General features: G+C 52.5%; 2 protein-coding genes across 4 annotated transcripts; both read right to left on the minus strand.

Moving 5' to 3' along the window:
* Positions 1 to 556: 556 nt before the first annotated feature.
* Positions 557 to 13727, minus strand: ADISSP (adipose secreted signaling protein). Of its 2 annotated transcripts, none has more exons than XM_019462646.2 (6): positions 13595 to 13727; positions 6572 to 6741; positions 4971 to 5113; positions 2448 to 2586; positions 1440 to 1562; positions 557 to 1204 (listed from the first exon to the last, which is right to left on the minus strand). In XM_019462646.2, the coding sequence occupies exons 2-6, from the start codon at positions 6588 to 6590 to the stop codon at positions 1104 to 1106; spliced, it is 525 nt and encodes a 174-aa protein (XP_019318191.2). In that variant the 5' UTR covers positions 6591 to 6741; positions 13595 to 13727; the 3' UTR covers positions 557 to 1103. The 2 variants fall into 2 exon arrangements, with proteins under 2 accessions (XP_019318191.2, XP_019318190.2); XM_019462645.2 differs by having other exon boundaries at positions 6572 to 6687; positions 13595 to 13726.
* Positions 13728 to 21920: 8193 nt separating this feature from the next.
* SPEF1 (sperm flagellar 1) lies at positions 21921 to 27609 on the minus strand. 2 transcript variants are annotated; one of them, XM_019462643.2, is made up of 8 exons: positions 25119 to 27609; positions 24095 to 24206; positions 23648 to 23804; positions 23415 to 23454; positions 23199 to 23259; positions 22871 to 22994; positions 22652 to 22755; positions 21921 to 22394 (listed from the first exon to the last, which is right to left on the minus strand). In XM_019462643.2, the coding sequence occupies exons 1-8, from the start codon at positions 25225 to 25227 to the stop codon at positions 22070 to 22072; spliced, it is 1032 nt and encodes a 343-aa protein (XP_019318188.1). In that variant the 5' UTR covers positions 25228 to 27609; the 3' UTR covers positions 21921 to 22069. The 2 variants fall into 2 exon arrangements, with proteins under 2 accessions (XP_019318188.1, XP_019318189.1); XM_019462644.2 differs by having other exon boundaries at positions 22277 to 22755.
* Between the last annotated feature and the right edge of the window lie 8 nt (positions 27610 to 27617).

Genomic DNA, 27617 nt, shown 5'->3' on the forward strand with positions numbered 1-27617 from the left:
GTGGAGGGGGCCTGGGTTCAAAGAAGGGAGAGTGCTTTCAGCTTTGTGCAGAGCTGGGAAATGACCAGAAGGGGGTGCTGCTGTCAAATATCCCAAACAGAACTTCCCCTAAGACCTCTCTCTGGCTTAGGCATAAGGCCTCACCCCAGCCAAACTTTTGTCAACTATTCCCAGGCCTAAAATACCACTCGTGCATACTTCTTTAGGGGCTAGGTGCTATAATAGCATGAAGTGCCCTTGCCTCCTAACATTTGTTTATTTTTGAGACAGAGAGAGACAGAGCATGAACGGGGGAGGGGCAGAGAGAGAGGGAGACACAGAATGGGAAGCAGGCTCCAGGCTCTGAGCCATCAGCCCAGAGCCCGACACAGGGCTCGAACTCACAGACCGCGAGATCGTGACCTGAGCTGAAGTCGGACGCTCAACCGACCGAGCCACCCAGGTGCCCCATGCCCTTGCCTCCTAAAAGAATGAACACAACCAGAGCTGTTCCTTAACTCATCTGCAAAGGATTGGGCATTCTCAGAGCGATGGAAAACAAACATTAGCTGGCCTCTGATGTCCACTGAAACTTTTATTTCTTTAGGGTTTTATCCCAACCAGTCCTTTAAAAACCAAGTAACACAGATCTGGGGGTTAGGGCTTGGGGACTGCACCTCCCTCCTACTCAGTGTGGACAGCAGTAGGAAAGAGGGAGGGGGCAGGGGAGGGCAAAAGCCAGACAGCAGCAGCAGTAATGGGAGTGACGACGACGTCACAGAGCCAGTTCCCTCCTCTCCCAAGCCCTGGCTGGAGCCCCTGTGACTTGGGGTGGGGGGTGGGTAGAACCCACCCCAGGCCCCCCCTCCCCTCCTCAGATAGCCTCCTTGGGGGCTCAACCCATTTCTTCCGGCAGGAGACTGAGGCACACAGAGAGGAGGAAGTGGGAGAGGAGGACACACGAGAGGCAGGGAGGTGGCACAATGAAGGCAGAGGTGAGAGGCCCCTGGACACCCCACACCCACCCCGGGGAGGGGTGAGGAAGCCACACCATGATACAGCGTTCGGGGAGATGAGGTGGGGTTTAAGGCTGTGGGGCTCTGAGGCGCGCAGGGCCGCAGGCCTCAGTCAAAGCCGTGCCAGTCGCTGTGCTCTGAGTCGTATTCTAGCTCGGCACCCACGCACTTGACCCCATCAAGCAGCATGGGTGTGCCATGGTGTCGGTCTGCAAGGCAGGTGACAAATTAGGATACCAGGCTGGTTCCCTGGCCCCACCCACCCACTCTAGGAGACTCCCCTCCACCTTCCCTCTGGGCTCTGCTGGGATGGGGGTGGGGGGAAGGTACCCGGGAACCCCAGGCCAGAGCAAGGACCCCTCTTTCAGATGGGGAGGGCAGAAATCCCTTGCAGTCAAGCTGGCACCTCCCCCCTCTAGCCAGACCCAAAGCTCGCACGCTCACCCATGACTCGCGCTTGCACTGTCACTCGCACACAGGTGCCGGTGCCACCTTCACAGGCTAGCAGCATCTCCTCCTTGAGGACTCCCTCCTTGTGTGCCGAGTATTCACACTTGACGCTGTAACCTGCCCAGATGATCAGCATCTCTGTGGCCTCCCGCCCCTGTCCCCCAGCACTCACTGGCACCAAGACTGGCCACCTCCTCCAAAGGAGTAAGGATGGCCCAGGACTTGTCCCCCCAGGGCCGGGCACACAGGCCCTGGAAACTTCCTCCTCTTCAATGAGGTCTATGTGTTTCCAGCCTGTGGACAACCCTGTTATGGCTCCAAGGGTCAAACTCGGGCTTCCAGGAGGAGGGTCCACTGATTCCCCAAAAGGGCAGGCAGGGAGAGGGGGTTGATAGGGAAAGGGGGATGGGCAAGCCCTTCACAGATGGGGTGGCAAGAGGTAAAGGCCTGTGGGAGCTCACTGAATCCACTTAAGGGCAAAGTCATGAGGAGGAAATAGGGGGACATGAAACTGAAACTGGGGTGTGAGTGACTATGAAACTGACACCCTAGCCTCCAGGTGGCAGGAGAGGGCCTGAAGCTACAGGGAAGGCAGAAGCAGTCCCAAGTCCAAAGCCTGTGACTGCCAGGTGCTAGGAGGTAGCTGCCCAGGGTCCCTGGGGCTCTGGCAGATTTTTCTTGAAGGGCAGACAGGAGGGAGAGCTGGAAGCCCAGAGCCAGTTGCTCATTGGCTCCACCACCTCACTGAGGGTACTATCCGGTGATACACAGGCACTGGCCAGCAGGGTGAGCCCACGGGACCCCTGCCCAGGGAGCAAGGCCTGGGGCATGGGAGCTGCTGAGATGCCACACTGCGAGCTCTTAAAGAGGCGTCATGTCGCCCAACTGCTGAACTGCCCATCTACCCTAGAACAGGGGGAAGCACCCCATGCTCTCACTCTGGTTACATCCAGGCCCTGCTGGAGGAGGGTAGGCCTCCAGCACCCTGAGCAGGGCACACACCTTCCGGGATGGGCATGACGCTGAGGAGCTTGAGGTGTAGGCTAGGGACAGGTGCTTCTCGGACGTCCTTGCTCAGCCTGTGCACCGGGGGCAGAGTGAAGGTAATCTCATACCTGTGCAAGATCTTCAGGAAGCCAACCTGTAGCAAGAAGGTGGGGAGGGGGAGGCACCTAGTCACTCTCAGCCTACCCCAGGGCCCACCCAGCTCCTGCCACCTGGGATCCTGTGGGCCCCTGCACCGGCTGCTGTAGGAATCCCAGAGGGGGTCTAACTCCCTCCGCCACTCCAGCTTGTCCACACACCAAGTCCAGTGGCTCCAGGCACTTCGCCTGAGGACCTCATCCCCTCAGCTGGTTACTCAGCACCTGTTGTGTGGGCCCCACAGCAAACGGTGGCCCACTTTATAGATAAGGAAATGGAAGCCAGGCAGTATGGCCAGGGTAAAGGTCTCCCTAGGCCTCTTAGCCACTCCTGCCACGTGTGGCACATATCAAGGCACCAGCCATTGCCCACAGGGGAAGCTAGCTCAAAGTCCCACGATGCAGGCCGTTCACCTGCCCCCGCCACTGCCAGCACCTGCCCAGAGCCAATAGGCTGGGGTCAGGGACACGGGTCCTTTAGCCACTCCTGTGGAGATAGTGGGCAGCACACATACTGCACAGGATGAAGGATGGGATAGAATTAGAAAAACAGACACTAGACCAGCTGTGTCAGTGTAAAGCTGGCCCATGGGCACCAGCTACTGAACTCTGCTGGCACCTGAACGTGGACGCCTGCCTGCCCACTCAAATGCTCAGTGTGCCCAAAGCCCCAAGCCATTTCTGTTGTTCATACACGGTGACTGGCAACCAGTGCCCCCTGGGACAGATGCCAACCTTGGTTAAGTCCAGTCATGTGAAGGGCCACAAGCTGGGGTGGCAGCTGAGCAGGTAGGCTGGCCAGAGGGCAGTCCAGGAGGCACAGGGGTGCGTAATGTACCCACAACTTATGTGCACACAGAGTGGCATGCTCAGTTTCAAGGGCTGCACAGCTCTGTTCCTGGGGCTTGTTAGGACTGGCTGCGTGAAGCATTTGGCCTTTCGATGGGACAGGCAGACATCACGGTATGACAAAGCTTAGCCCATGTGGCTCCCGCACTGTGCAGGTGGAGGACACAGTCCTCAAGAACGATTTCTGGCTATCCTGCCAATGGTGACCCTGTGGCCCAGCCGCACCAACTGCAGAATTTTCCAGGGGAAATCTCAGAGATGTGCAAAAAACACTCCTTGCTGCCTCATTTATAACAATAAAAAATGGAAACATTCGTAACACCAGGAATAGTGAACCAGCTAAGTCAATGATGATACATTTAATGGAATACCAGACAGTTGTAAAATCTTGTGGAAAATTATTTACTGACATAGGAAATGATTCACAACACAAGCAAGCAAAACACCGCTGTGATACTAGCTTTTTGTTTTTGTAAACGAGCAAAAAAAAGCTGAAATGACACACATCAAAAATTAACTGTCATTGTGTCTAGATACTATGATTGTGTGTGCTTTTAAATTTCTTCATAGTTTTCTCTAGCTTCCAAATTTTCTCTAATAGACGTCAATGGATTTTGCAATGGGGAGGTGGCGGGAAAGGGAGCTATTCCCTAAAGTTTTGTTTCATTCTGTTTATTCCCTTGAGGAAGTTATCAGCTAAAGGAAAAGAGCACGGATGTTACATTTGGGCAGAAAATGATGAGTCTGGGCCCCTCCTCAGGGAGGTCTCGATGGACCAGATGCCCTCCCCTTGCCAGGGCATTCCTGTTCAGCTTCAGAGCCCTGGCTTATTGCCAACCTGAAGGCCTCACTCCGTTTCCCCACAATCCATCCCCTCCAGACACTTCTTCCTGCACCTTCCAAGTGCATGTGGGATCTGATAGTGCCCCAGCAGTTGGGGAAGTCACACCAGAGGGTGTGTGAGGTGTGACGCTGAGAGAGGTGGACGTTCCACCCAGAAAGCATGGCGGTGCTCAGTAAACACTCACACCGCAAAGAGCCTAAATCAGCCAGAGGTCTGGCAAGAAGGGAAATAACGTCACACCTTGTTGCCAGCAAAATTCCCCTCACACCTGCGTTCTTTCATCTCATTCTTGCACTCTCTGAGGTGTGAACTGCCTTCATCTCAGAGAAGAGGAAACTGAGGTGACCTGCCCAGGGTCACAGAGACAGATGAGTGGGCCTGGTCCTGAACCCAAGCCCTGCGGCACCTCGAGCCCTGATACCACCTTCCATTGCTGTTGTTGGGGTGACACTAATAAGAGTTCGGTTCCTCTTGTTCGAGTACCATGCTAAAGGTACTCATTTCATCACTGCAATCTCACCACCTCCCTCCCACTTTACAGATAGGGAAACCAAGGCCCAGGAAGGGACAAAGATGTGCCTTTGCAGCCAGCTTAGAGGAAATGGAACAGACAGGTCCAGGAAGCCAGGCAGGGCCATGGAGGATGTAGAGGGAGTAAGGCGGAAGATGGCGGGGGAGGTGTGCACATACCTTGACCAGAAAGCTGCTGTCGCTCTCCTGGGTGACCATGACCACAGAGTCATGCAGCTTCTCATCAAAGTGTACATGGCTCTGGGAACCTTCTGCATCATGGCCTGCTGCAAAGCGGATACTCCGGACTCTGGGCTTGTTGCCTAGGAAGAGAGTGGGAGGGCTCCAGGGGCTGCTGGCTTCCTTTACCGCCAGGAAACTATTCCCCCTTGTCACCCCCTGGCCGACCCCCTGGCAACTACCCTTGACATCATCTAGCACACACTGCCTGGACTCCTTTCAGGGCTAGGCCACGTCCTACTGAACACTAGAGGTTATGAGGGTTAAAGCTGCCCACCTGCCCAGTCCTCCCACAAAATATAAGCACCCTGAGAACTGGTGTGACAGAGGGAGTCAGGGATTGGCTAGTACAATCTCTTACTTAGAGGAGATGAGGCTGATGACAGAGACCAGAAGAGTCCTCCAGACTCTTAGCCCCAGGCCTTGGGTACCCTACGCAGTGCTCTCCTTCACAGTGCCAAGCTCCCATCTCTGGAATCTTCTCTTCCAGGTCTGTCAGTACCAAGGCCCCTCCTGATGAACCCTAACCTGAGAGGAGGTGGGCAGGGACACAAACAGCCTCTTTGGGACCTTTCTGGGGGTGGGAGAAAGCAAAGGGGGCCAAAAACCACACTGAGCCCACCTAGAAGAGGCTGCAGTTACCTCTTAACTCCATCACTGATCACCAGCAAGGAAGATGGAAGAACCCAGGGGAGCCTCTCAGACCCCTCCCAGAAACACCCTTCCCTCCTCTACTTCATGACCCCACCCCACCCCACCCTGCAAAACACACAGGGCCCTCAGCTATCCTTGGCTGTGTCTGGTTCTCCAAGGCCAGGAGGCAGGGAGTTGAGATGGACAGAGCAATTGGAGCTGGGCTGAGGGCCTGGGCTGGGGGAGACCCATCTTGCCATGAGAAGGACCTCAATCCTCTCTGGCCCACAGCCACAGACTCCCAGGAGCCCTGCCCAGAGTCCTTTTGGTGGGAGGGGCTGGGCCGGACCTGGCCTGGGTTCTTGAACACTCACTGGAGGCCCGGGGAGTGGGGAGGGGCAGCCTGGCACTTCCACATTCCCTGCTGAGGCCCCCAGAACTGACCCTCAAATTTTACCTGGCCTCCCTTGCCTAAAACCCTCTGTGAGCCCTTCTGGACCCTGAATGAAACCAAAATTCCCTTCTGTAGCCTCCTGTGGCCCTACCTACCTTATCAGCCTCAGTGCTCACCCCCAGGTCCTAATGCCCCCCACCAGCCCCCACAGTGGAATAGGGGGGCTGAAACAGAGGGACATGAGGGCACATACTTCCATAAACCAGCACACCAAGGAGCCAGCAAGCGTCCTCAGGTTTCCTGCTAGTGCTTGCATGAGCACCAGGACCCAACAAAAACACTGGTATAATTATACTGATGTAATGTAATTCTCTCTCTCTCTCTCTCTCTCTCTCTCTCACACACACACACACACACACACACAGCCAATGCAGGCCCCACAAGTAACAATACCCCTCCCACCAGGGTCCCCTGGGAGACCTGTGCAAATCTGCCAAGCTAGGAAGGCACTCACCCTTGTTGGCTGCAGCCATGGATGCCCTCCCTGCCACGGAGAAAGACGCGCAGCTCCAGCCAGACACCGCCGCTCAAGCGCAGCAGCCTCCCATGCTCAGGGACGCCAGCAGGAGCCTGAAGGATGGGGAGTGGGGAGGGCAGGGGTCAGGGCCACCCATGGCCCTACGGCTGGGGGAAAGCAGAGATCTCTTTAGGGAAGACACTAAAACCCAACACCCTGCTGTTCTCAACAGCCCAAGGGGTGCCTGTACCCTCTAGCATGGTGGGGGGGGGGCTTCTGCTCCCCCACTCCTCACATTCCCCAAGAGCCCTCACCCCTGCCTGATGCCCTACTGACCCAGAGCCCCACCAGCATGTGCTGAGCCGTGGCTTCTCAGTGCCAAAGCATTGGTACGGGACTCTGGTACCCAACCCACCTGAGGCTGGCAGGAGGGACAGCCTGAAAAGGAAAAGGATACCACTGGCACTTTTTAGAGGCTAGTTCTCATGCTGGTGACCCCAAGGGCTAGACCCTCCTGTAGCCAGATGCCACATTATTCAGGTTACACACCCAGTGCTGCTGGGTCTAGGTCAGAGTCAACAAGATGCTTGAAAGAGAGCAAGAATGGGGGCCCACCTAAGATGGGTCCTTGGAGATTCCCTCCCGGTGACAGGTCAGTGCCATATGCTGAACAGATGCCCCGTGAAGGAATTGCCCCATTGCAACCCACCATTCGGCCTCTGGCCTCATTCTCTGGGCCAGCCTCCTAGCTCAGCTCCCCAAGGGCAGCCTCAGGGCAGGGGCAGCGGGAGGCACCCCCAGGAAGCCTGTGTGAGCAGCCTGGCCTCTGATGGGCTGAGCTGGGACCATCTAAGCATCAAAAAGAATAATGAGGGCAACTGATGGAAACAGATGGAATACATAAAACTGGAGCATTCACAGAGATTACAAAAAAAGAAGAACGCAAAATAAACACACCCGAACCCTCGTTCACTGACAGTAGCAAGGCCCTCTTTACTCGGAAAACTGGCAATAAAGAGAAATAATTCAGCCTGTCCCTCGGCCTTTCATGTAACTAAATTGTCCTGGTGGTTAAAGGAAGGCTCTTCTTTACAGAAGAATCCTCACTATTAAGTAACAAAGGAATGGCCAAATGCCAAGCAAGTGCCAAAGAGACAAAGGCTGGAGGCAGGGAGGCAGGGGATCCTTAACAAGGAGGGCAAACGTTGGCAGAAGTAGATGCTCACAGATGCCCCAGTGCCACCTACGGATGGCCTGGGGTTCTTAAGAAGAATGACACGAGTTTGCATGGAAGGATGTAGTGTCAGCCAGTCATACGCTGTCAAGCAAGCTCCCCTCACTCACAATGGGACAACCTGACACACAGAGGCTTCCTGATGTGAGACGCCATGAAGTCCCAGCATCACTGACAAGGGGGTCCTGCCTGAAATGTCTAAACTAGATCTAAAGAAGCCCCGAGCTCTAACTTCTTGCTTATTGAAAATGCAGAGGTTAGGGGTGCCTGGGTGGCTCAGTCGGTTAAGCGTCCGACTTCGGCTCAGGTCACAATCTCGCGTTCCGTGAGTTCGAGCCCCGTGTCGGGCTCTGTGCTGACCGCTCAGAGCCTGGAGCCTGTTTCGGATTCTGTGTCTCCCTCTCTCTCTGACCCTCCCTTGTTCATGCTCTGTCTCTCTCTGTCCCAAAAATAAATAAATGTTAAAAAAAAATTAAAAAAAAAAAAAAGAAAATGCAGAGGTTAGTGCACACATTAGATAACTCCATGAAAAAGCAAAGAAGCAAACCCAGAAGTCAGAATATTCTACAAGACAACTGATGGGTCATTTTGGTTTTTTCCCCCCAAAGTGCAAGAAAAATAAAGGAGAGGAGCACCTGGGTGGCTCAGTCATTTGAGTGTCCGACTCTTTATTTCGGCTCAGGTCATGATCTCACGGTTCATGAGTTCAAGCCCCACATGGGGTTCTGCACTGACATGATTATCTCTCCCCCTCTCTCTCTGTCCCTCCCTGGCGCTTGTGCGTGTGCTCTCTCTCACTCTCAAAATAAATAAACTAAAAAAAAAAAAAAAAAAAGAGGGGCATTTGAGTGGCTCAGCCGGTTAAGCATCCGACTTCGGCTGAGGTCATGGTCTCTCGGTTTGTGAGTTTGAGCCCCACGTGGGGCTCTGTGATGACAGCTCAGAGCCTGGAGCCTGCTTTGGATTCTGTGTCTCCCTCTCTCCCTGCCCCTCCCTCCCCAACTCAGGCTCTGTCTCTGTCTCTGTCTCTCAAAAATAAACATTAAAAAAAATTTTTAAAAAAAGAATAAAAAAGAAAAATACAGGAGGGGCAGCTGTTCTAAATAGGGGATGGGCAAACTACAGCCTGAGGCTGCTGCCTGTTTTTTGTAAAGTTGTATTTGAATACAACTGTACTCCTTTGTTTACATGTTGTCCAAAACTGCTTCTGCACTAAAGCAAAACTACTTTGAGTAGTTGCAACAGAGACCACATGGCCTGCAAAGTCTAAAATGTTTACTATCTGGCCCTTTACAGAAAAAGTTTGCCAACTGCTGTTCTAAATTAACACACAAAGAGACCAAGAAGGATACTCTATGGGACAAGTGACCTGGATTTTTCCACCACATCAGCTGCAAGAAGAAAAATAAATGGGGTAGGGGGTTCTAACTACCTATAAAGAAAGGACATTTGGGGGATAACTGGAAAATGTGAATGGGACTAGATCTGAGGTGGCATTAAGAAATATTAGCTGATCTCATTGAGATAATGGACTTGTGTCATATAGAGATGTATGTCCTTATTTTTCACAGATACACACTGAAGTATTTAGAGATGAGCAACCCATGAATGACCTTGGCTAATCCGGGGAATGAAGAGAAACCACAGGGTGGCCTCCTAGTGGGGGGCTGGGCCTGCAGAGGACATGACCTTGAGGTCCCTTAGGTACCAAGCTGCCCCGGTAGCAGGCCTCAACTCCTTTCCCACTTCCCAGTGCAAGAGAAGCCCACCCAGCCCCGAGGGCCTCATGAGCGTCGTAAACAGCTCAGGTACCAGCCTCCCACAGATGTGAGGCAGCCTACAGAGGTACAGCGAAGGGCAAGGCTTGGGTCCCAAGGTCCCAGGCCCTTCCCAGGCCCTCCCTCGGCCCCTACCTCAGCTAGCTCCCAGGCCCAGGGAACAGGGAAGGGAACTATGCCCCCACTTATCTCTGGCCAGTGCCACTCTGGGGTCAGTCCCAGAAAGGCAGCCCCTTAGCCCTGGAATGCTCAACTCATCCCCAGAGAGCCTGGCCCTTAAAGAGAGGCCTGCCCCCCAACCCACCTACTCCAGCCATCTGCTGAAGCTGTAGACTCAGAACTATGTAAAAAATGTGAAAAATGACCAAGCACGAAGGTACCAGGCCCGCTTCCTACCTTCTGCAGAGGCTGCTCCAGCCACACCTCTGCAGCCACAGGCGAACAACAACTCAATGTCCGCAAAGTCCCCCCATCTCCCAAGACCCTTCCTGCAGGCCCGGGTGAAACTCTTAACCAGTGGCTGGTGAGGAAAGGCTCCTGGAGACTCCTTCCACAAACACTCTGACCCACTACATGCAGGGCCCCCTCCCTGTCTTTCCCAATAACCCACTGCTATGGCCTGCCTGCCTCCGTCCAGGCCCTCCCTCCTGCCTGGAACAATCCCCTGCCCCCATCCAAACCTTAGCCTCAGTCTCAGCCCCAGAGGACTTTTTTAGGGTAGCACAATCCTCATTTTATGTTCATCATTTTATGTTCCCCACCTTACCAGGGCAAGGACTGTGTTTTTGCCAAGCTCTTTGTCCCCAGTACCCAGCCCAGCACCTGGCAGGGAGCAGCTGTGTCCAGTTTATATTCATTAAATGAATGAATGACCAAACTAAGGGGAACCCAAGCATGGGCCTTGGCTGGACCCTCTTGGTAGATGTGACATGTCAAGGCCAGTGACTCTAAACCGGAAGCTCTCAGAAAGAGGAACTCACCCTGCTCTCTTAGCCAACCCTTGCCCCAGAGGGCACTCCCCTCCCCCCATCTCACGGAGTGTGGCCTCCCACTGGGCATTATTCTAGCCTTGCCACAATCAGTTGCTCCCCTTGAGATGGAATGCCCTCTGCACTGCCCAGAGCTCAGTACAGAGCAGGCATTCAAGCATGCCTGTAGCGCTTGGGCAGTGAGAACACAGAGATGGAAGGCAAGTGACTTAAGGGGCCAGAGGAGGCTAGAAAAAGCAAGCCTCCTTTCTCAGCAGAGAGCCCTGTCAGTCTCTGTCCCGTGGGAGCCAGACTCTCATCCAAACACAATTCCTCAGCAGAAGCAGGAGGAGAAGGTATCTAGCTTCCCCCTGCTGCAGCTGTGTCCACAGGAACTGCTAGGCCCCCTCGTAACCCCAGGCCTCCTCCCGTGCTAGCCAAGCCCTGAGTGTGGCCCAAGCTGCACAGCCCCACAGAGACAGTGGGGACGTGGTCAGGAGCATGGGCTCCAGGGCCCAGCAGTGCTGGTTCACATTCAGGCAGTATGGGAAGTTACTTTCAATCTCTGTGCCTCAGTTTCCTCATCTGTAACACAGGAATAAGCAGTGACCTCTTCCTCTGAGAGTTTGGTGCAGCTGGTACTTGAACCTCTTGACAGAGCTGCCCATTCCACGCCCATCTTTGCAAAAGCAAATCCCAAAGGCCCGGTTTCTAAAGCAACAGCAATTTCAGGGTAGCAGTGGTAGAGAGGCTCTTCACGATAATCCTGGAATGGCCCTCAGGGTGGGCCCCAGGGACTTCAGCCTTCTCAGAAAACAGCTCAAGGGGTGAGGGGCCTCCCCCCCTTCCCTTCTCCTGCCTCTCTCCTCCCCCACTCTCAAGCCAGCCAGGTCCCCAGTGATTGCCAGAGAGCAGACTTGCAGACTGCTGCCCCCTTCAACCAGAGGAAGATGTGAAGAATGTATATTCTGAGAAATGTCCCAACCCCAACAACAAAAACAAGACCCCCTCCCCAGATTAGATAAACTGTCAACAGGTCACCGGTGGTGATACCATGGACAGTCACAGGATGGGGAGGGATGGAAAGCTGGAACAAGGGCCTTACAGGTCTTGTCTGGTTCTTAGTTACTCTCAGGGAAACTGGAGGAACAGTCTCTTTGGGAAACAGAGAGCTGAGGTCCCTCTCAGCTTTAAAGAGAAAGGCTGCTTCAAGGTTACCCTATCTAGGGCAGGGCTCAGCCAGGCCCGGTGGAACCTCTGGCATGAGAAGGTCCAGGGACACGGCAAGTGAGCAAACAGAAGGACAAATGGACAGTTACCCAGAAACCCGGAGTTCTCAGCCTCCCAGGCTCCTGTCCCACAGGGTGCTAGCTGCTACTCCAGGCTGTCCCAAGATAGGGCCCAAGGCTCCAGACTGAAAAGAGCACCAAGACAGTACCCATGGCAAATTGGAGCTCCAGAATATGCCATGCTTCTCCTCCATCCCACAGCTGCATCCCTAATACCACTTCTCGGCCTCAGAAGCAGCCCTCAGATCCCAGGCATCACAGGGCAAGCCCCAGCTAGTCCTCCACTTTGCGGCTGGGGGCACGGCCCCAAACTCTTGGGGTCTCTTTCTCATTCATTCCTCCATCCCCACCCTCAACCTGTGCAAGGACTTTCTGAGCCAGGCACTCCACAACGTTCTACCTCCCCGTCTCCCCCACTCCCACCCCACCCTAGCCCACAGCTAAATCCTGGCTTAAGGACTCAGTCCAGCAGGAGCACTGTCCAGCCTCTCATTAAAGCTCAAACTTGTAAACAGAGTGCCCATTGAGAGGACACTGACCTGCTGATTCCAGAACCTGACATAGGACTGGGCACATAGTGAGGGAATTGCATGCCTACAACAAAGCCTGGAAAAGCAAGGCTGGGTGCCAGGTTTGGTGGTGGCAGTTTTACATCAACTCAGTCTGGATGTGACTCCATTTCCTCCTCTCTCCACCAGGCAAAAGTGCAGGGTTAAATATAGTGTCTCTCTCTCACAAGCAGGGGTGAAGTGGGGAAGAGACCCCTACCATCCCACACACTTGTGTCTCCCCAAACTCCTCCCCCATGCCCCAGCTAGAGGGTTCTTAGACCCCTCTAAACTCCAGATTGCCTGCCCCACCGAGGCCTTGCCCTGAGCCTGTCACCTGAAGGCCCCAAGAAGTAGAGGCCAGGCCTGGTCCAGGGGGCGACACTTGCCCCTGACCTTCTTTAGCTCCCAGGGGAGAGAAATGCCCTACTCCCACTTCCCAATACCAAGATTCAAGAAAAAAGGCAACCTAAAGATTCTCTTCTCAGTCCAGCAGAGCTCCTGGTCCAGAACTTAAATAAAACCGCTCCTGCTGTGATGATAGGAAGGATATGGCCAAGCCCCCAAAGGCATCAGGGGCCCGGGTGTAAGACCCTGTATCCTCTCAGGGCCTCCATCCCCGTGGGTGTGGCGCCCCATCACCGCCCCTTTCTCATCTTCTGGGGGAAGAGATGCAGTTAGACGTCCCCCCTCCATCACACCCCTCGCAGGCTTCTAGGTGGCAGCTCTGTCCCTCAGATAATCCTCTGCCCTCCCCACCCTCACCTCTGCTGACGCAGGAGTCTCAGGAGTCCGCACTGCCCGACATCACCGCCCTCCTCCCTGAAGATGTCGAGAACAAGAGGTTCAGAGGCTACTGGTCCAAGGTCACACAGCGAGGCAGTGACAATAGCGGGGGAGGGACACGTGTGTGCTGACGGTGCTGACCCCATTACGCCCCCACCCTCGCTGTGTCACACGTGCCCCCGACAACGCGCCGCGGAAAACATCCCGTCTCCACCACCTAACGGTCACCCGCGGCCTCCGGACTGACATTTCCCCAGCTCAGATGCCAGAGAGCACCCCGGTGCGGACCGACAGCGGAACCGTCGCCCCAGCCCGGTGGGGTCCTAGTCACCAACTGCCTAGGACGGCGCTCTGCCGGGAGGAGATCTCGCCGAGTGGGGCGGAACTGGGAGGTGGCAGGAGGAGGAGCATTCTCACCGTGCAGGGCGCACCCCGGGGCCAGTCGGGCACGGTCGACCGCGGTGGCGGCGGTGGCGGTCGCGGCGGCAGCGGGGACTCAGCGCCGGGCACGAGGAGGGAACCCCGCGCCGCCGCCGCCGCCCGCTTCACCGGCACGCCCCCGCCTCCGCCCATTGGCCGACCGAGGGGGTGGGGCGAGGACTCTTCCGACCAATAAGAGGACGCCAGAGAACCGCCAACGGGCGTTGCGCCACTGCATCACGTGCAGGGGGCCCTCTGCTGCGCCAGGCGAGCCTACACCTACCGGCGAGTTCTCGCGATGAAAGGATCCAGGCAGCCAGACGCTGCCAGGGGCCAGCATGGGGCGGAAAGGGGAGAGGGAAGGAGGAGCGTCTCGAATAGGCCCCGCCCGAGTCCCAACTTCATCGGTGGAGTTTGCACGACCCGCCCGGGCCCCAACTCGAAAGGGGGCTTTCCTGGGCTCTGTCCCCTCGAGCAGCCATAAGGCAGGACTCAGAGATAGGTGGGGCGCCTGTAGGTCTCTTTTCTCCCTAGGCTTACAAGCCCGCATCGGCAATCGATATGGGCATAGCTAGGTCCTCCGGTTCAGGAGCTGAGAAACCTCCATCCTTCCCACTTTGCGACCTCGGGGTTTCAGCCTCTTCCTCTTCCACCCTATCCCTCCGCCTCAGAGGAAGCGCTGTCGCGCAGACTCGAAAGGCGTCCTGGGAGCCGGGCCGGCCCGATTAAGCATCAGAACAAAGAAGGCACGCGGGATGGGCCCCGGGGGACCGCAGCCTCTGCTCCTGGTCTCCATGGAGGCGGTCGCCATGGCAGCGGGATGCGCGTAGCTCAGCGTCTCGGGGTGGGATGTGAGCACCTGCACGGAGACTGGGAGCGAGAGGCGTGGTCCTAGGGTCTTTAGGAATTCCAGTAGCTGCTCCGCGGGTGGTCCTGGAACAACAGTCCTCCTCCCACATTTCGCTGGCTTTGACAGGGTCCCTAAAGTGCCTGCGGGGAGCCTTCCAGAGCCCGAGGTTCTCTCCTTCCAATGTAACTAGGGGGAGAGATGGTATGGCACGGCTTAGGGTCGGCTTCCTTTTAGAGGGACCTAGGTCGCTGCCTTTGGGGACCCGTCAAGGTTCCTGTCTTCCGATGGATACCCGTGACTCCTAACCTATCCCATAGCCTCTGGCCTCCACGCTGTTGGCAAATTAATCTTACTGAGCTATTGTTTCCATCGCATCTTCCCCTCCTCCAAAACCTCCGTGTTCTGGGACTGCCTCAAGCAGAATTTCACAAACTTTTTAGAAGCATTTTGGGTGATTCATGTGCACTCTGGCGTTTGAGATACTGCCCTCCAGCGTGGGCATTGGGAGATTCCTACGTTCTGATCCCAGCCCATCCACTTCTGCCAGATGATCTTTCACTACCCAGCCCCACCGTTCTATGTGCCCCACTATGCTCCCTCCGCTAAATTGTATTCTCATGTCTGTCTATTCGATTCTGCAGCGTTTAAAGTTGGCAGACAGTGGGCCTAAAGGAGACTACAGATATATTTTGTTTAGCCCACACGAGGCTTTTAAAAATTCTAATTCTTCGTCCGTTTCTCCTTCTCCTTTCGCTTCCTCCTCTCTTTCTTTTTCCTCTTCCTCCTCTTCCTCTTCTTATTCCCCCTTTAAAATATCAGAAGATCTAACAACGTGGACTCACATTCTAGCCTGGCACCAAAGACTGGCACATCAACTTGCTGTCTCGTCCCCACCAATCCCTGTTTTCTCACATTGATTTTACCTTCTGGGACTGTGCAGACATTTGCTTTCATGATACCCTCCTTATGCTACCTTTCCACCTAGAATGCCCTTTCCACTCTCCTTTCATGGACAAAACTCACACTCCCTTCAAGACCAAGTTAAGACCTGCCTTTATTATGTCTTTGAAGACAACTTCTTCTCAAAACTATCCCTGGTGTGGGCTGTTTCAAATAGAGACTAGCTGCTAACTGGGCACTGCCTGGGGCCATTTCCTGTCAACTTCTTTAAGCAAATATTGACTAAGTGTGTATGATGAGCAAGTTACTGTGCTAGGCTATGGAGTTACAGGTTCTCACAGTTCAGGGTGGGAGTACGCCGCACAAAAACAGCTGTGGTTTCTTGTCCCTGCCAAACACTCTTCACACTCCTAGGTGCTGGGCAGTTTGGGGGACTGGCCAATTGAAAGGATCTGCAATACAGAGCTGCCCATGCCCTGGGATACTACAGGCTCCATTGCAGCCCAATGGGTCTGTTTACCAAGAAGAGGGATGCTAATATCAGAGTGGCGCCCAGGCCCTGGGACTTCCTGCGCAGAGGGCCTTGATAGAGCTTTGAGGGAAGCCACAGGCACCCTGGAGATTGGGGCAGTAAGGGAAGGCATTAAGAACAACTCCAGGGGCACCTGGGTGGCTCATACTTTCTCTTTCTCTCTAAAATAAAAAATAAAAGGGGCACCTGGGTGGCTCAGTCGGTTAAGCATCTGACTCTTGATTTCCACTCAGGTCATGATCTCACAGTTCTCTGACAGAGCAGAAACGGCTTGGGATTCTCGGTCTCCCTCTCTCTGTGTCCCTCCCTCACTCATGCTCTCTCTCTCTCTCTCTCTCCCAAAAATAAATACATAAACATTTAAAAAAAAGAACAACTCCAGTTTAGGAGAACAGACTGAACTCATGTAAAATACCCATTCCAGCTCCAAACATATGGTATTCTGGATTCTATTCTTTTTAATAAAAATTAAACAATTGTAACCTTGTTGGAAAACTGCTGGGCAGTATTAAAGCTGAAAATGCCAACCCTCTGACCCAGCAGTTCCATTCTTAGTTACATACCAAAAGACGTGTATACAAATACGCATGGCAGCACCATTTGGAATAGCCTCAAACTGGAGACAACCTAAGTGTCCATCAACAGTAGAATGAATAAATGAACTTCACTGTATTCATACAATGGCCTATCATACAGCCGTGACATAAAACAACCTCTACTGAATATGTGTAACAACATGGATGATTCTCACAGGCAATATTAAGCAAAAGAAGCCCTGCACAAAGATAGTATAAACTGTATTGTGTATTCTAGTACCCACCTCAGTAAACATATATATGCAATTTCTCTTGAGTATATATTGAGGAATGAAATTGCTGGGGAATAGCTGTGATGCCTTTATGAGGTGTCAACTTAGCTGTGGTGAACTACATTTCCCAGAATTCCCTTCCAATTAGGGTGGGACACAACAGTCATTTGTAAAATATGTTTTCAATTTATTTTTTATTTTATTTTTTTAAAAAATTTTAATGTTTATTTATTTTTGAGAGGCAAAGCATGAGCAGGGGAGGGTCAGAGATAGAAGGAGACACAGAACTCGAAGCAGGGGCTCCAGGCTCCAGGATCCGAGCTGTCAGCACAGAGCCCGATGCAGGGCTCAAACCCACAAACTGTGAGATCATGACCTGAGCTGAAGTTGGATGCCCAACTGACTGAGCTACCCAGGCACCCTTTTTACTTTTTATTTTATTTTATTTTATTTTATTTTATTTTATTTTTAATTTTTTTTAATGTTTATTTATTTTTGAGACAGAGAGAGACAGAGCATGAACAGGGGAGGGTCAGAGAGAGAGGGAGACACAGAATCTGAAGCAGGCTCCAGGCCCTGAGCTGTCAGCACAGAGCCCAACGCGGGGCTCGAACCCATGGACCGTGAGATCATGACCTGAGCCGAAGTCGGACGCTTAACCGACTGAGCCACCCAGGTGCCCCTTTACTTTTTATTTTAGAGTGAGTGTGATTTGGGGAGAGGGGCAGACAGAGAGGGAGAGAGAGAGAGGGAGGGAGAATCTTAAGCAGGCTCCACGCTCAGCACGGAGCCCAATGCAGGGCTCAATCCCACGACTCTGGAATCATGATCTGAGCCAAAATCAAGAGTCAGATGTTCAACCTACTGAGCTACCCAGGCACCCCCACAGCAAGCATTTTGGCATGATATTCGGAGGGCAAAAGAAAAGCAGTGGCTGTATTGGCAGACTTGCAAAGTCTAGGCAGAAGTTGTCTAGCCCATACACTTTGTTACCTATCTGCTGGCTCACGTCATTGACATGGGATCACAGTCAGGCTTGCAACTACTCCATCCTCCTTCAGGATCCTCCTTCAGTTTCTTTGACTCCTGGGTCAGATAACAGAGGGCACCAGCCTCTCCTGCAAGACACCCATATCATCAAATTTGGAGGTAGTGGGAACTGACACGAGCTCGAGTTGGCAATCAAGGCTTTCAGCTTATTCTCATGGGTTCCGGCTTGTCCTTTCTCTCCCCCACTTTACATCCATCCTCCCTTCCCAACGGCATGACCTGTAGACTTTAAGCTCCAGCATCAGATACAAAACAACAGTCTTACAGAAATTGTTTAACAGTTGACCCAAAGCCAACTATGTTTTTTGTTTCTATGTTTCTATGATTAAACCCTAACTGACACAATAGCATAGGCAGGTGTTTAATTTTATAGGAAACTGCCAAACGATTTTCTGAAATGGTTGAACTCATACCCCATCAGCAGAGTACTAGGAGAGTTCTAGTTGCCTCACCTCCTCATCAGTACAAAAATTACCAGTTTTGTAAAAACATGACACTGTGCAAACCAACACAGGGCAACAGGCCACCAGTCTTCAGCCTCTGCTCTGAACCATGCCCTTGCGAAGGACAATTTCACAATATCCACCAAGATTACAAATGTACATATTCTTTGTCCTAACGTAGAATTAACCATGCAGCTATACTTGCATGAAATACTAAATATGGATGCAGGAGGTTATTCATTGTTGCATTATTGTTTTTAATAACAGAAACAACTTACATGTCCATGAACAGAGGACTGAGTAATTAAATTTTGTACACACAATAGAATATTATATGGCTTTTAAAACAGGAAGTTTTCAATGTAACGGTATGGAAAAATATTGTATTAGTTGAAGTTCACCAGAGAAACAGAACTAATGGGAGACGATACAGAGACAGGGCTTTAGGTTATATAGGTGATACAGATACAGACTTATTATAAGTAATAAGCTCTTGTGATAAGAGAGCTAACTGGAAAGTAGCAAGATCTACAGAATGAGTCAGCAAACTGGAACCTAGGAGAGTCAAATCCAAAGGCTGGCAGGCTCAAGACAAAGGGAGAATTGACATTTCAGTTAGAGTCCAAAGGCAGAAAGAAAAAAAAAAAAAAAAGTCCCAGTTCAAAGACCATCAGAAAGAAGAAAGTTTCTCTTACTCAGGGAAGAGACATCCTTTATATTCTATTCTGGCCTTCAACTGATTGGATGAGGTCCGTGCACATTAGGGAGAGCAATCTGTTTTACTCAGTCTACCTTTATTTATTTTTATCTTTATTTTATTTTATTTTATTTTATTTTATTTTATTTTATTTTATTTTATTTTTGAGGGAAAGCGGAGGGCAAAAGGAAAGGGAGAGAGCGTCTTAAGCAGGCTCCATACCCAGTGTAGAGACCGACACAGGGCTCGGTCTCACAATCTTGAGATCATGACCTGAACCAAAGTCAGACGTTTAACCAGCTGAGTCACCCAGGTGCCCCTACCTTTAAATTTAAATGCAAATCTCATCTGAAAACACCCTCACAGAAACACCAAGAATGTTTGACCAAATATCTGGGCACCCTGTGGCCCAGTAAAGTTGGCATATAACATTGACCATTGCATACCTGTAAGAGATTGTATGGAGTGGAAAATCAAGATACAGGACAGAGTGGGTAGTATGCTTCCCTTTTATGGTAAGAAAAGGGCGGGGGGCAGAATAGCCATAAAGGTGAATATTTGCTTGCATTCACAAAAAGACGTTCTGGAAGAATGCACAGAAACCAAAATTAACCCTATTACATGTGTGTGGGCACCGAGTGGACTTTTTACTTTTTATGTGTGTTTTATTATTCAAAACATTGAGTAACAACAAAATTTAAGTATCTTTTTGCATGCCTTCTCCTCTTCTAGGATTGTAAACACTTGGGGAGACAAATTGTGTTTTACATTTGTGTTCCTGGCATTTAGTACATAGTAGGCACTAAACAAACATTTGAGGAATTAATAAATGAATGAACCAGAAGAAATCAGATTTCCTGTGGGTCAGAAAGGGAAGAGGGGTGTGAGGATCAGAGGGGGAAAATATGGCAATGGCTGTCAGAGGGGAAGTTTGGAGAATAAGAGAGATGTTGAGAAGAGGTATAGAATTATAATGTGTGATGTAATCCACTTTCATATTTATTCCCAAGAAACATTCAGTAAAATTCTCCATCGTTTGGGGGATTTAATTTGTAGGGTTTCGAACATGATTTTAGATTCAGGCACATCCAGGTATTAGGAATAGCCAGGGTTGGGGCAGGAACTCGAGGAAAAGGAACCTCCAGGACTTGGCCTAGCCTCTGCCGTGGAGGAAGCCAGCAGACTCTTGAGAGGGTGATCCCTGCCACCACACTTGTATTCTGGGCCCACTGTCCTCCCGTCAGGCAGAACCATACCCTACCCAACCTCCTGGTCCCCAAGCCCCTCCACAAACCATTCCTACCAGCTCCACACATAGGAGTCTCCAGGTGTGTGTGGTCCATGATGACAGATTCAGAGAACAGAACTTTGGAGAATCAGTGCAGACTACAGCAAGATAACAGTGCTAGAGCTGGGGTCAATATGTGTGAGGGCTGGTGGTTAATTTGGGGAAAGTAGAAGGTCAGGCTGAAGCCAGTGTTAACCTAAGACCAGGTTGAGTGCAGAGAAGAGGCAGGGAAGAGGCTCAGACCAAGGTCAGGAGTAGTCATCAATTGTATTTTTATTTATTATTTTAGGAGCTCAGGTGAACAGAATTGGGCTACCCATAGTCCTTAGTTCATAACACTCTCTCCCTGCTTGTCCATAAACAGCCCACTATGAACACCTGTAAACCCACCACCTGCCCAAGGACTAAAACATTAAAAATAACTTACTCCTATGCTTCTTGCATCTCTGCCTTCTGCTTCCTCTCAGAGGTAACCACTATCCTAGATTTTATCCTTTCATTGCTTTTTTCCTCCTTGTGGTAGACAGACAGTTCCTACAATGGCTCCCAATGATCCCTGTCTCCTGGTATTCACACCCATGCACACCTCTCCCCTTGAATGTGGGCTGGACCTCATGACTTGTAATAAATAGGATACAACAGGAGGGAGGGAGGGGAAAAAAAAAGAAAAAAAATAGGATACAACAAATGTGATGGGTGTCACTTCTGTGATTATATTAGATAGGATTGTAATTGCCATCTTGCAAGAAGACTCTGTTAACTCTCTCCCTTGCTGGCTTTGATGAAGTGAGCTAGCATACTGGAAGTGACCAAATGGCAAGGAAATGAGGGCACCAGCCAACAACTAGCAAGAAACTGAAACCCTCAGTCCTACAGCCCACAAGGAACTGAACTCTGTCAACAACCAAGTGAACTTGGAAGTGAATCCTTCCCCAGTTAAGACTTCAGGTGAAACCGCAGCCCTAGCCACCACTTTGAGTGCAGCCTTATGAGAAACTCTGAAGCAGAGGGCCCAGCTAGGCCACACCTGGACTCTTGACACACAGAAAAGATGAGATAATAAATTTGTGCTGTTTTAAGTTTGTGGTGATTTCTTACACAGCGATAGAAACTAATACAAGTTATTTTCAATTCTTTTCTATTACAAAGAATGTTGCTATGACTATTGCTATACCCGTGTTACAGAATACAGAACACAAGAGCTTAAGTTTCCCCTGGGTATATGCTGAAATATGTCTAGGAATAGAATTGTGGGGTCTCAAAATGTAATGCCAGTAGTCAGTAAATTTTCAGAGTTAGGGTCATATCATGGCCATAGTATCTTGGTCAGGGTTGGGAATCAAGCTTGGCCTCAGTCCATAGAACTATGGATCAAGTCTGTGAGCAGGGTTGGGAGTCACACAGAGGACAGGTTTAGGGGTCAGTCCATGGGCAGCGTTGAGGGTGAGGGTGCGGCTACATTTGGGGAGAATCTGAAGCCTGGGTTTGGAGTTGGGTTTGGACAGGGCTAGAAGATTCTGTGAGGGTGAGTTTGGGGGTCAGTCTAAGGCCAGTGTTAGAAGTCAGGCTGTTCTAGTGCACAAGACCTGACCCTGTGATATCATCAACCTACCAGGCAGTGGCCACCCAGGGCCCAGCTGACCAAAGGTGAAACCCACTCTGGGCCTACAAGGCTCTTTCACTCAAAATGGGGGGGGGGGGGGGGGGCGGGCAGTGCGGCTTAAGAAGGGCAAGAAATCTAGACAGAGAAGGCAGTCGCAGGAAAGATAGCACAACTTCTTTAATGGGGGTAGTGCGGTCCTGTATCTCCAAAACATTCTCAAAGGTGCCCCCTAGGAGGGGAGGGAAGAGTGTTTGGAACAGGCACAGCCCATGTCTTCCCCACTCCTGGCTGAAGCCACTCCTCACCCCTTCCTCTCCAGCTGCTGTGCTCTCCAGCCTCGAGTTGGGCCCCAGGTGAGCGCGCCGGAGAGGGAAGCTTCTCCCTCAGCTGCCTCGGGCAGCTTCCCCCGAGGTCCAGAGCGCAGAGAACTAGCCCGGATGGAGACGCCGCAGTCCTCAGGGCTGGGCGGGGACCTGTTTCTAGGGGTGTGCACCGAGTCCGGGCACCGCCCCCTAAGGCACAGAGCAGGGAGCACCAAGGTGGGGCCCCTGGTGTCGGGCATGGCTTTGGGGAGCATGCCAGGTCTCTGCACGTGGCTTCTGGGTTCTGCAAAGCGGTCCATTCTCCTGACCCGGATGGAGTGGAAGGAGGTGGGTCAGTCCGGGGGGCTGCGTTCTGAGGGCTCCTGCCTCACTGCCCCCCAACTCACCCCCAACCCAAGGGAGGGGAGCGCTGGCGCCCATGAGGCTCTTTGGAGCTGCTGGCTCCGCGCGCCGGTAGGTCCGTCAGTCCGTCGGTGGGTGCGTGGGTGGGTGCGTCGGTCTAGGCGTCCGGGCTCTGGCGGGTACTGGGGCGTCCCCGCGCGGCCCCGGCCGCCGCTCACCGCTGCTTACGCTCTGCCTGCTGGAGCCGCCGGGAGAGATCGTCGATGCGCACGTTCTTGAGCTGCAGCAAATGCTCTAAGCGCCTCACCTTCATCTGCAGGACCTGGGCCGCGCCGCACAAAGGTCAAGCCAGAGGCCCGCTGCCTTCTGTCCCCACCACTGCAGGCCCTAAGCACCCACCGCCCCACCACCACCCGCGCCTTCCCAGTCACCCTCACCTGCACAGTCTCCTGAGAGGCCAACAGCTCCTGCTCCTTTTCAGCGATCTGGAGGACGAAGCTTGGGTCGCCCTGCAGTGCCTGACTATATCCCGGAGGTCGGGGCGCTGGCAGCCGACCCCCCCTGGGGTGGGAAGCAGCTTAGCGGAGGCCCGAACCTCAGGCCCCATTCTCATCCTTCCAATGCCCCTCGGCCAGGCCTTCGCTCCCCGTCCCCTACACCCCCACTTCCTGCTTTCCCAGGAACAACCTGCCACCACCCTTACCTGCCAGCCCTGTGTAGGGAGATCACCAGGCCTGGTGAGGTAGGAACTCCCAGCCTCCTTACCTGAGCTGCCCTCCTCCCTGAGAGTCCGGGTCACCTTCCCCTCGGGCCTTCTGGGACAAACCTGAGACCAGGCAAGTGGAGGAGTTAACCGTGCTGGAGTCCTATTTTCCTGACTTCTCCCTTGCTTCCCCCAACCCTGGCCCCCCTTCCCCCATAGGAAGGAAGGACAGGAGGAAAGCTTCTCCTGGGAGAGAAGAAAAGTAAAGGCCACTTTACCCACATCCATGTAGCCAGTGCCATCCTGGGGAGCCAGCTCCTGAAAGAACCCCCAGGGTTTACTGTGAGGTAGGATTCGCTCATCCCCAAGGAGCCCCATGTCTCTTCCGTGGTCCCCAAGACCAGGCTCCCTTTGCCAGACACCCTTCTCCCACACTTCTTGCCACGGTGGGGCTTCCCGCTGCCTGGGAAGCTCCCACAAAGTAGTGGGAGAAACTTGAGTGGGGTGGCACCTGTAAGGAGCCCGCGCCCTGCTTCCTGCGCCTCTGGCGCTCCTCCAGGCGCTGCCTCAGCGGAATGAGCACTAACTCCACCACGCCTGGCGCGCATTGCGCGATCTTGCGCATCACGTCCTCTGGTACCGAGAAGTTCAGCTTGTTCAGCACCTTCCTGGGAATAGACACAGGAATGGAGGACTGGGTCCTCGGGGAATGAAGTGAGGGGCGTGGGGGAGAAGGAAGGGGGTGCAGCCCTGGGGGAATGAGCCAGAATCTTGGTTGTCACTTTTCCTTTGTCTCCTCAAAAACAACAACAACAAACCCTTGATTTTGTTACCAGTTCTGCCTGCGTTGTCCCTCCCTACCCTGACACCAACAGAGTCCCAGCTCCCTGGGATCCTGGGGGTGGGGAGGGGGGAATGGGGTTAGAGATTTCGCTAGTGCACCCAAGTATTCTGCTACCTGTTTAGGTGACCCCAGTTGTTGAGCTTCTGTTGGAGAGAGTTGGCAGGGACATAATTGTGCATCTCCACCATCTTGGGGAAGTAAAACTTGATGACTTCTGCGACCAGGACTGAGGGAATGGAAGCAGATGTGGAAGGTGGGGGAGGAGGCAGTAGGTAAGGGAGAAGGAGTAGGGAGAAGATGTGCATGTAATGAGAGAATCGGGGGTTACAGAATGGTGTGACCAAGCGGATGGGTGGAGGTGTGGAAAGGGAACGGATGATAGGGAGGGAGGGGTGGTGGAGGAGAGGGAAGGAGTTCAAGAAAGCAAGATTAGAAATGAGTGATCAGCCTCCAGCATACCCCAGAGAAGCAGCATCCCATCCCCATTAACTCAAGCATATGAAAACTGAGGTGTCTGGTCTTCAGAGAAGGAGTCTCCAAGAGAGCCTATCAGGAGCCTGGGGCCCCACCCTAGGCATTCACATGGACACACACACACACACACACACACACACACACTCCAACAGCAAAGTCCCAGGATCACAAACACATATGCACACAAGACCCCCTACATGCATACAGGACAGAATGTATCAACAAACATATGCACATACACAAGCTCAGAATCCCACAAGACAGATATATAGAATATAGTAATGAAGAAGTACATACAGAGAGATGCACAAAAACATACACAGACACACGTCTTAGTCATTAAAGTCCCAGGAGGGCATCACAGACTCACACTCAGACACCACAACCACACATGCCTAAAGAATAGAACAAGGGGACATACATATAGACCCACACACAGCCATATTCCCACAGATACAGATAAACACACACGCGCACACATTTGTATAATTGAAGTTCCAGGAGATAGTCAGACACCCCCCCCCCCAACATACACATACCCACACGCACAGAAACACAAAGAGACACATGCACACAGACCCCTTACACACGTACATACAGAATATGTAGACAAACACGGACACATGGGACACACACAGGGGTGCACACACACTAAGGTGCACACCTCCATCACTGAAGTCCCTGGAGAGATTTCTCTTGGGCCGGGATAGGGGGATGTTGTCTACCCACAGGTACAGCTGGTGCAACGCCTCCTCGTCCACGCTGCCAGCCATTGGCACCCCCAGCAAGGCAAGACCGTTCCAGTCGTGCAGCGTCAGCGCCAAACCGCACGATCTCTCAGATGCCTCTTCTTTCGCCACCGAAGGCGCCCAGACCGGCCTCTGCCTCTCAAACCGGGAAACTCGCTTCCCAGCTGGGAGCAGCCATATTGTTTTCTGAAACCATGGCAACTATCCTTGACTCGGAGGGGAACAGGGGCTTCTGGGAATTGTAGTTTTCTCCCTCTACCTACTCTCAGGCCCCAGCTTTGAATAGGCGATTAGGTGGCCTTGTCTTCCCAGCATCTGCGCCCACTCCACCTGATCAGCCACTGGCCCACCCTGGGACCTGCCAAACCCAACTGGGCCCTCAGAATCCCTGCCCCAGCATCCTCAGGGCCGAGATTCCCCTTCTGGATCCTTCAGCTATCAGTCCCAAGTGAAGGCAGCATCCCAATGTTCCTCAGCTTTATCTGGGTGTCCACTGTAATTAATCATCTGCTGCTTCCCATCTGGATTGTGTGATAGGCTGTGTGACAGTGCCTCCTTGCTGGGTCCCTTCTCAAAGCTCTGTGCTATTAAGGCCATCACCACTACTGCCCTTCCCAGCAGTGTCCTGGTAGGGCATTTAATGTCACCCAGACTCCCAAGGAGAATACTCGGGGCTCAAGGCCAGTGCCTCGGGCAGGTTATTTAACTCCTTAACCTTATTTTCCCCCTTTGTGAAGTGGGAATGGTTCTATTTGTCCCAGTGGGGTAAGAGGGAGGAAAATGGGAAGGGTACTTACAGATCTGCATTTGTATGGGGACTGAGGATATGGGAATTGGCTACAGGTATAAAAGCTGCAATAGCTCCTGTAAACACTCCCATAATCCCTCATCTCCCTCCAAAGAGCGGTTCTTCCATGGGTTAAAAATGGACTTCAGTAGCCAGTTCCATTTCAAAGGAGCACTATTTTTAGAAGGGTTAGGGATGTGGGTTCTGCCTTAGTGAAAGGACACAAAGTAGCAGTCAAGGGACTCCTAGGGTCAGCCAGGGAAGAAAGTTTGCTTCCACCGAAGACTAGCAATGTGGCTTTGGGCACATTACTGGACCTCTCTGTGTCTGTTTTCTCGTGGTTTCACCTACCTCATAGGGGTTTTGTGAGCATCTAAAATGCTTAGCACAGCGCCTGGCACACAGCAAGGGCCCTATTAACATCACTTGGTGCCATCATTATTGAGATGATCTCAGTTCCAGCAGAAGAGAAGACAAATGGAAATAATTTGCCTTGTTGGTATTTGAGATGAGGGACTGGGTTGAACAGGGGCACCTGGGGAGAAACCTACCGCTCCCGTCTTAACTCCAGAGCAGGCCAGGGGGTAGGCTGGGCTTTCTTAGGACTTTCCAGTTTTCTCCTCCATAGCTCAGATGGGGGTAAGGGGAATCCCAACTACTTTTTGCCGTCACTTAGTTTCATTGCCTTTAAGGCTTACGGGGAAACCCTGAGTTCCAGGAGTGTGGAAGGCCAAGTATGGAATCGTCACTCTACCTTCTTGTTTTAAAATCATACATATTGGTCTTGCCTTTCTGGAAGGGACCACACCCAGGGCAGGCAAGGGACAAAAGATGGCCTAGATATCCCCCCACCCCCAACATTCCAGGGTGGAGAGAGGAAGAACTGAAAGGAAGTAGTGGGGAGGGAACCACAGTGGTGATGTGCCAGCCCTGGTGAAGGTGGGAAAACCGGTTTGGGGCCCAGAGCTGCCTGGCCTCCCCAAGCCCAGGCCCTCCCCTAGTTGGAACCAAGGGGGCCTGAGGGCCTCAATGAGGGAGGGGCTGGGCCCTGACAGGAGAAAAGGGGTTAGAGATCAGCAGAGGCACCAATCTTCACCTTTGGACTGGGGTGCCCCCTGGAGGGCACCACAAAGCGAGTTGCCCATTCTTCCTCAGCCTCTTGGGGGTGCAATGTATCCCAGGAATTTTATCTTCCTCCTGTACTGTCCCCAGGATAACCAGCCACCAGGCTCGGAAATGCTAATCACTGAAAGGCCTAAAGGGCTCCCTCTTTAAGCATCAAAAGTAAACCAAGGGAGGCCCTGTATGTACCTCTGAACTCCAACCTGGACCACAGGAGTTGCCCCAACACTCCTTTTGCTCTGCCTTCTGGCCCCACTCCTACAAGGACCAACTTTAATGGGCTTGATAGGCCTAGTTCCCAGTTCAATTTGGTCCAACAGGGATTGCTGGCTCCCTCCCTTCCCTCCTAGCCAACTGATCCTGAGCTGCTTCTTTCTAACCCCAAAGCAGGATAAGGCCCAACTTCCTCAAACCCAAGGAGATACACTAAAGACCCCTTCCTCCCCAAGCTTGGATAATACTTAGATATGGAGGTGGTCCCTCACCCCAGTCAGGGTGTAGGCTG

Source organism: Panthera pardus, unplaced genomic scaffold, assembly GCF_024362965.1.
Source record: "Panthera pardus isolate Hobbes unplaced genomic scaffold, ASM2436296v1 HiC_scaffold_25, whole genome shotgun sequence".
Taxonomy (NCBI): Eukaryota; Metazoa; Chordata; class Mammalia; order Carnivora; family Felidae; genus Panthera; species Panthera pardus.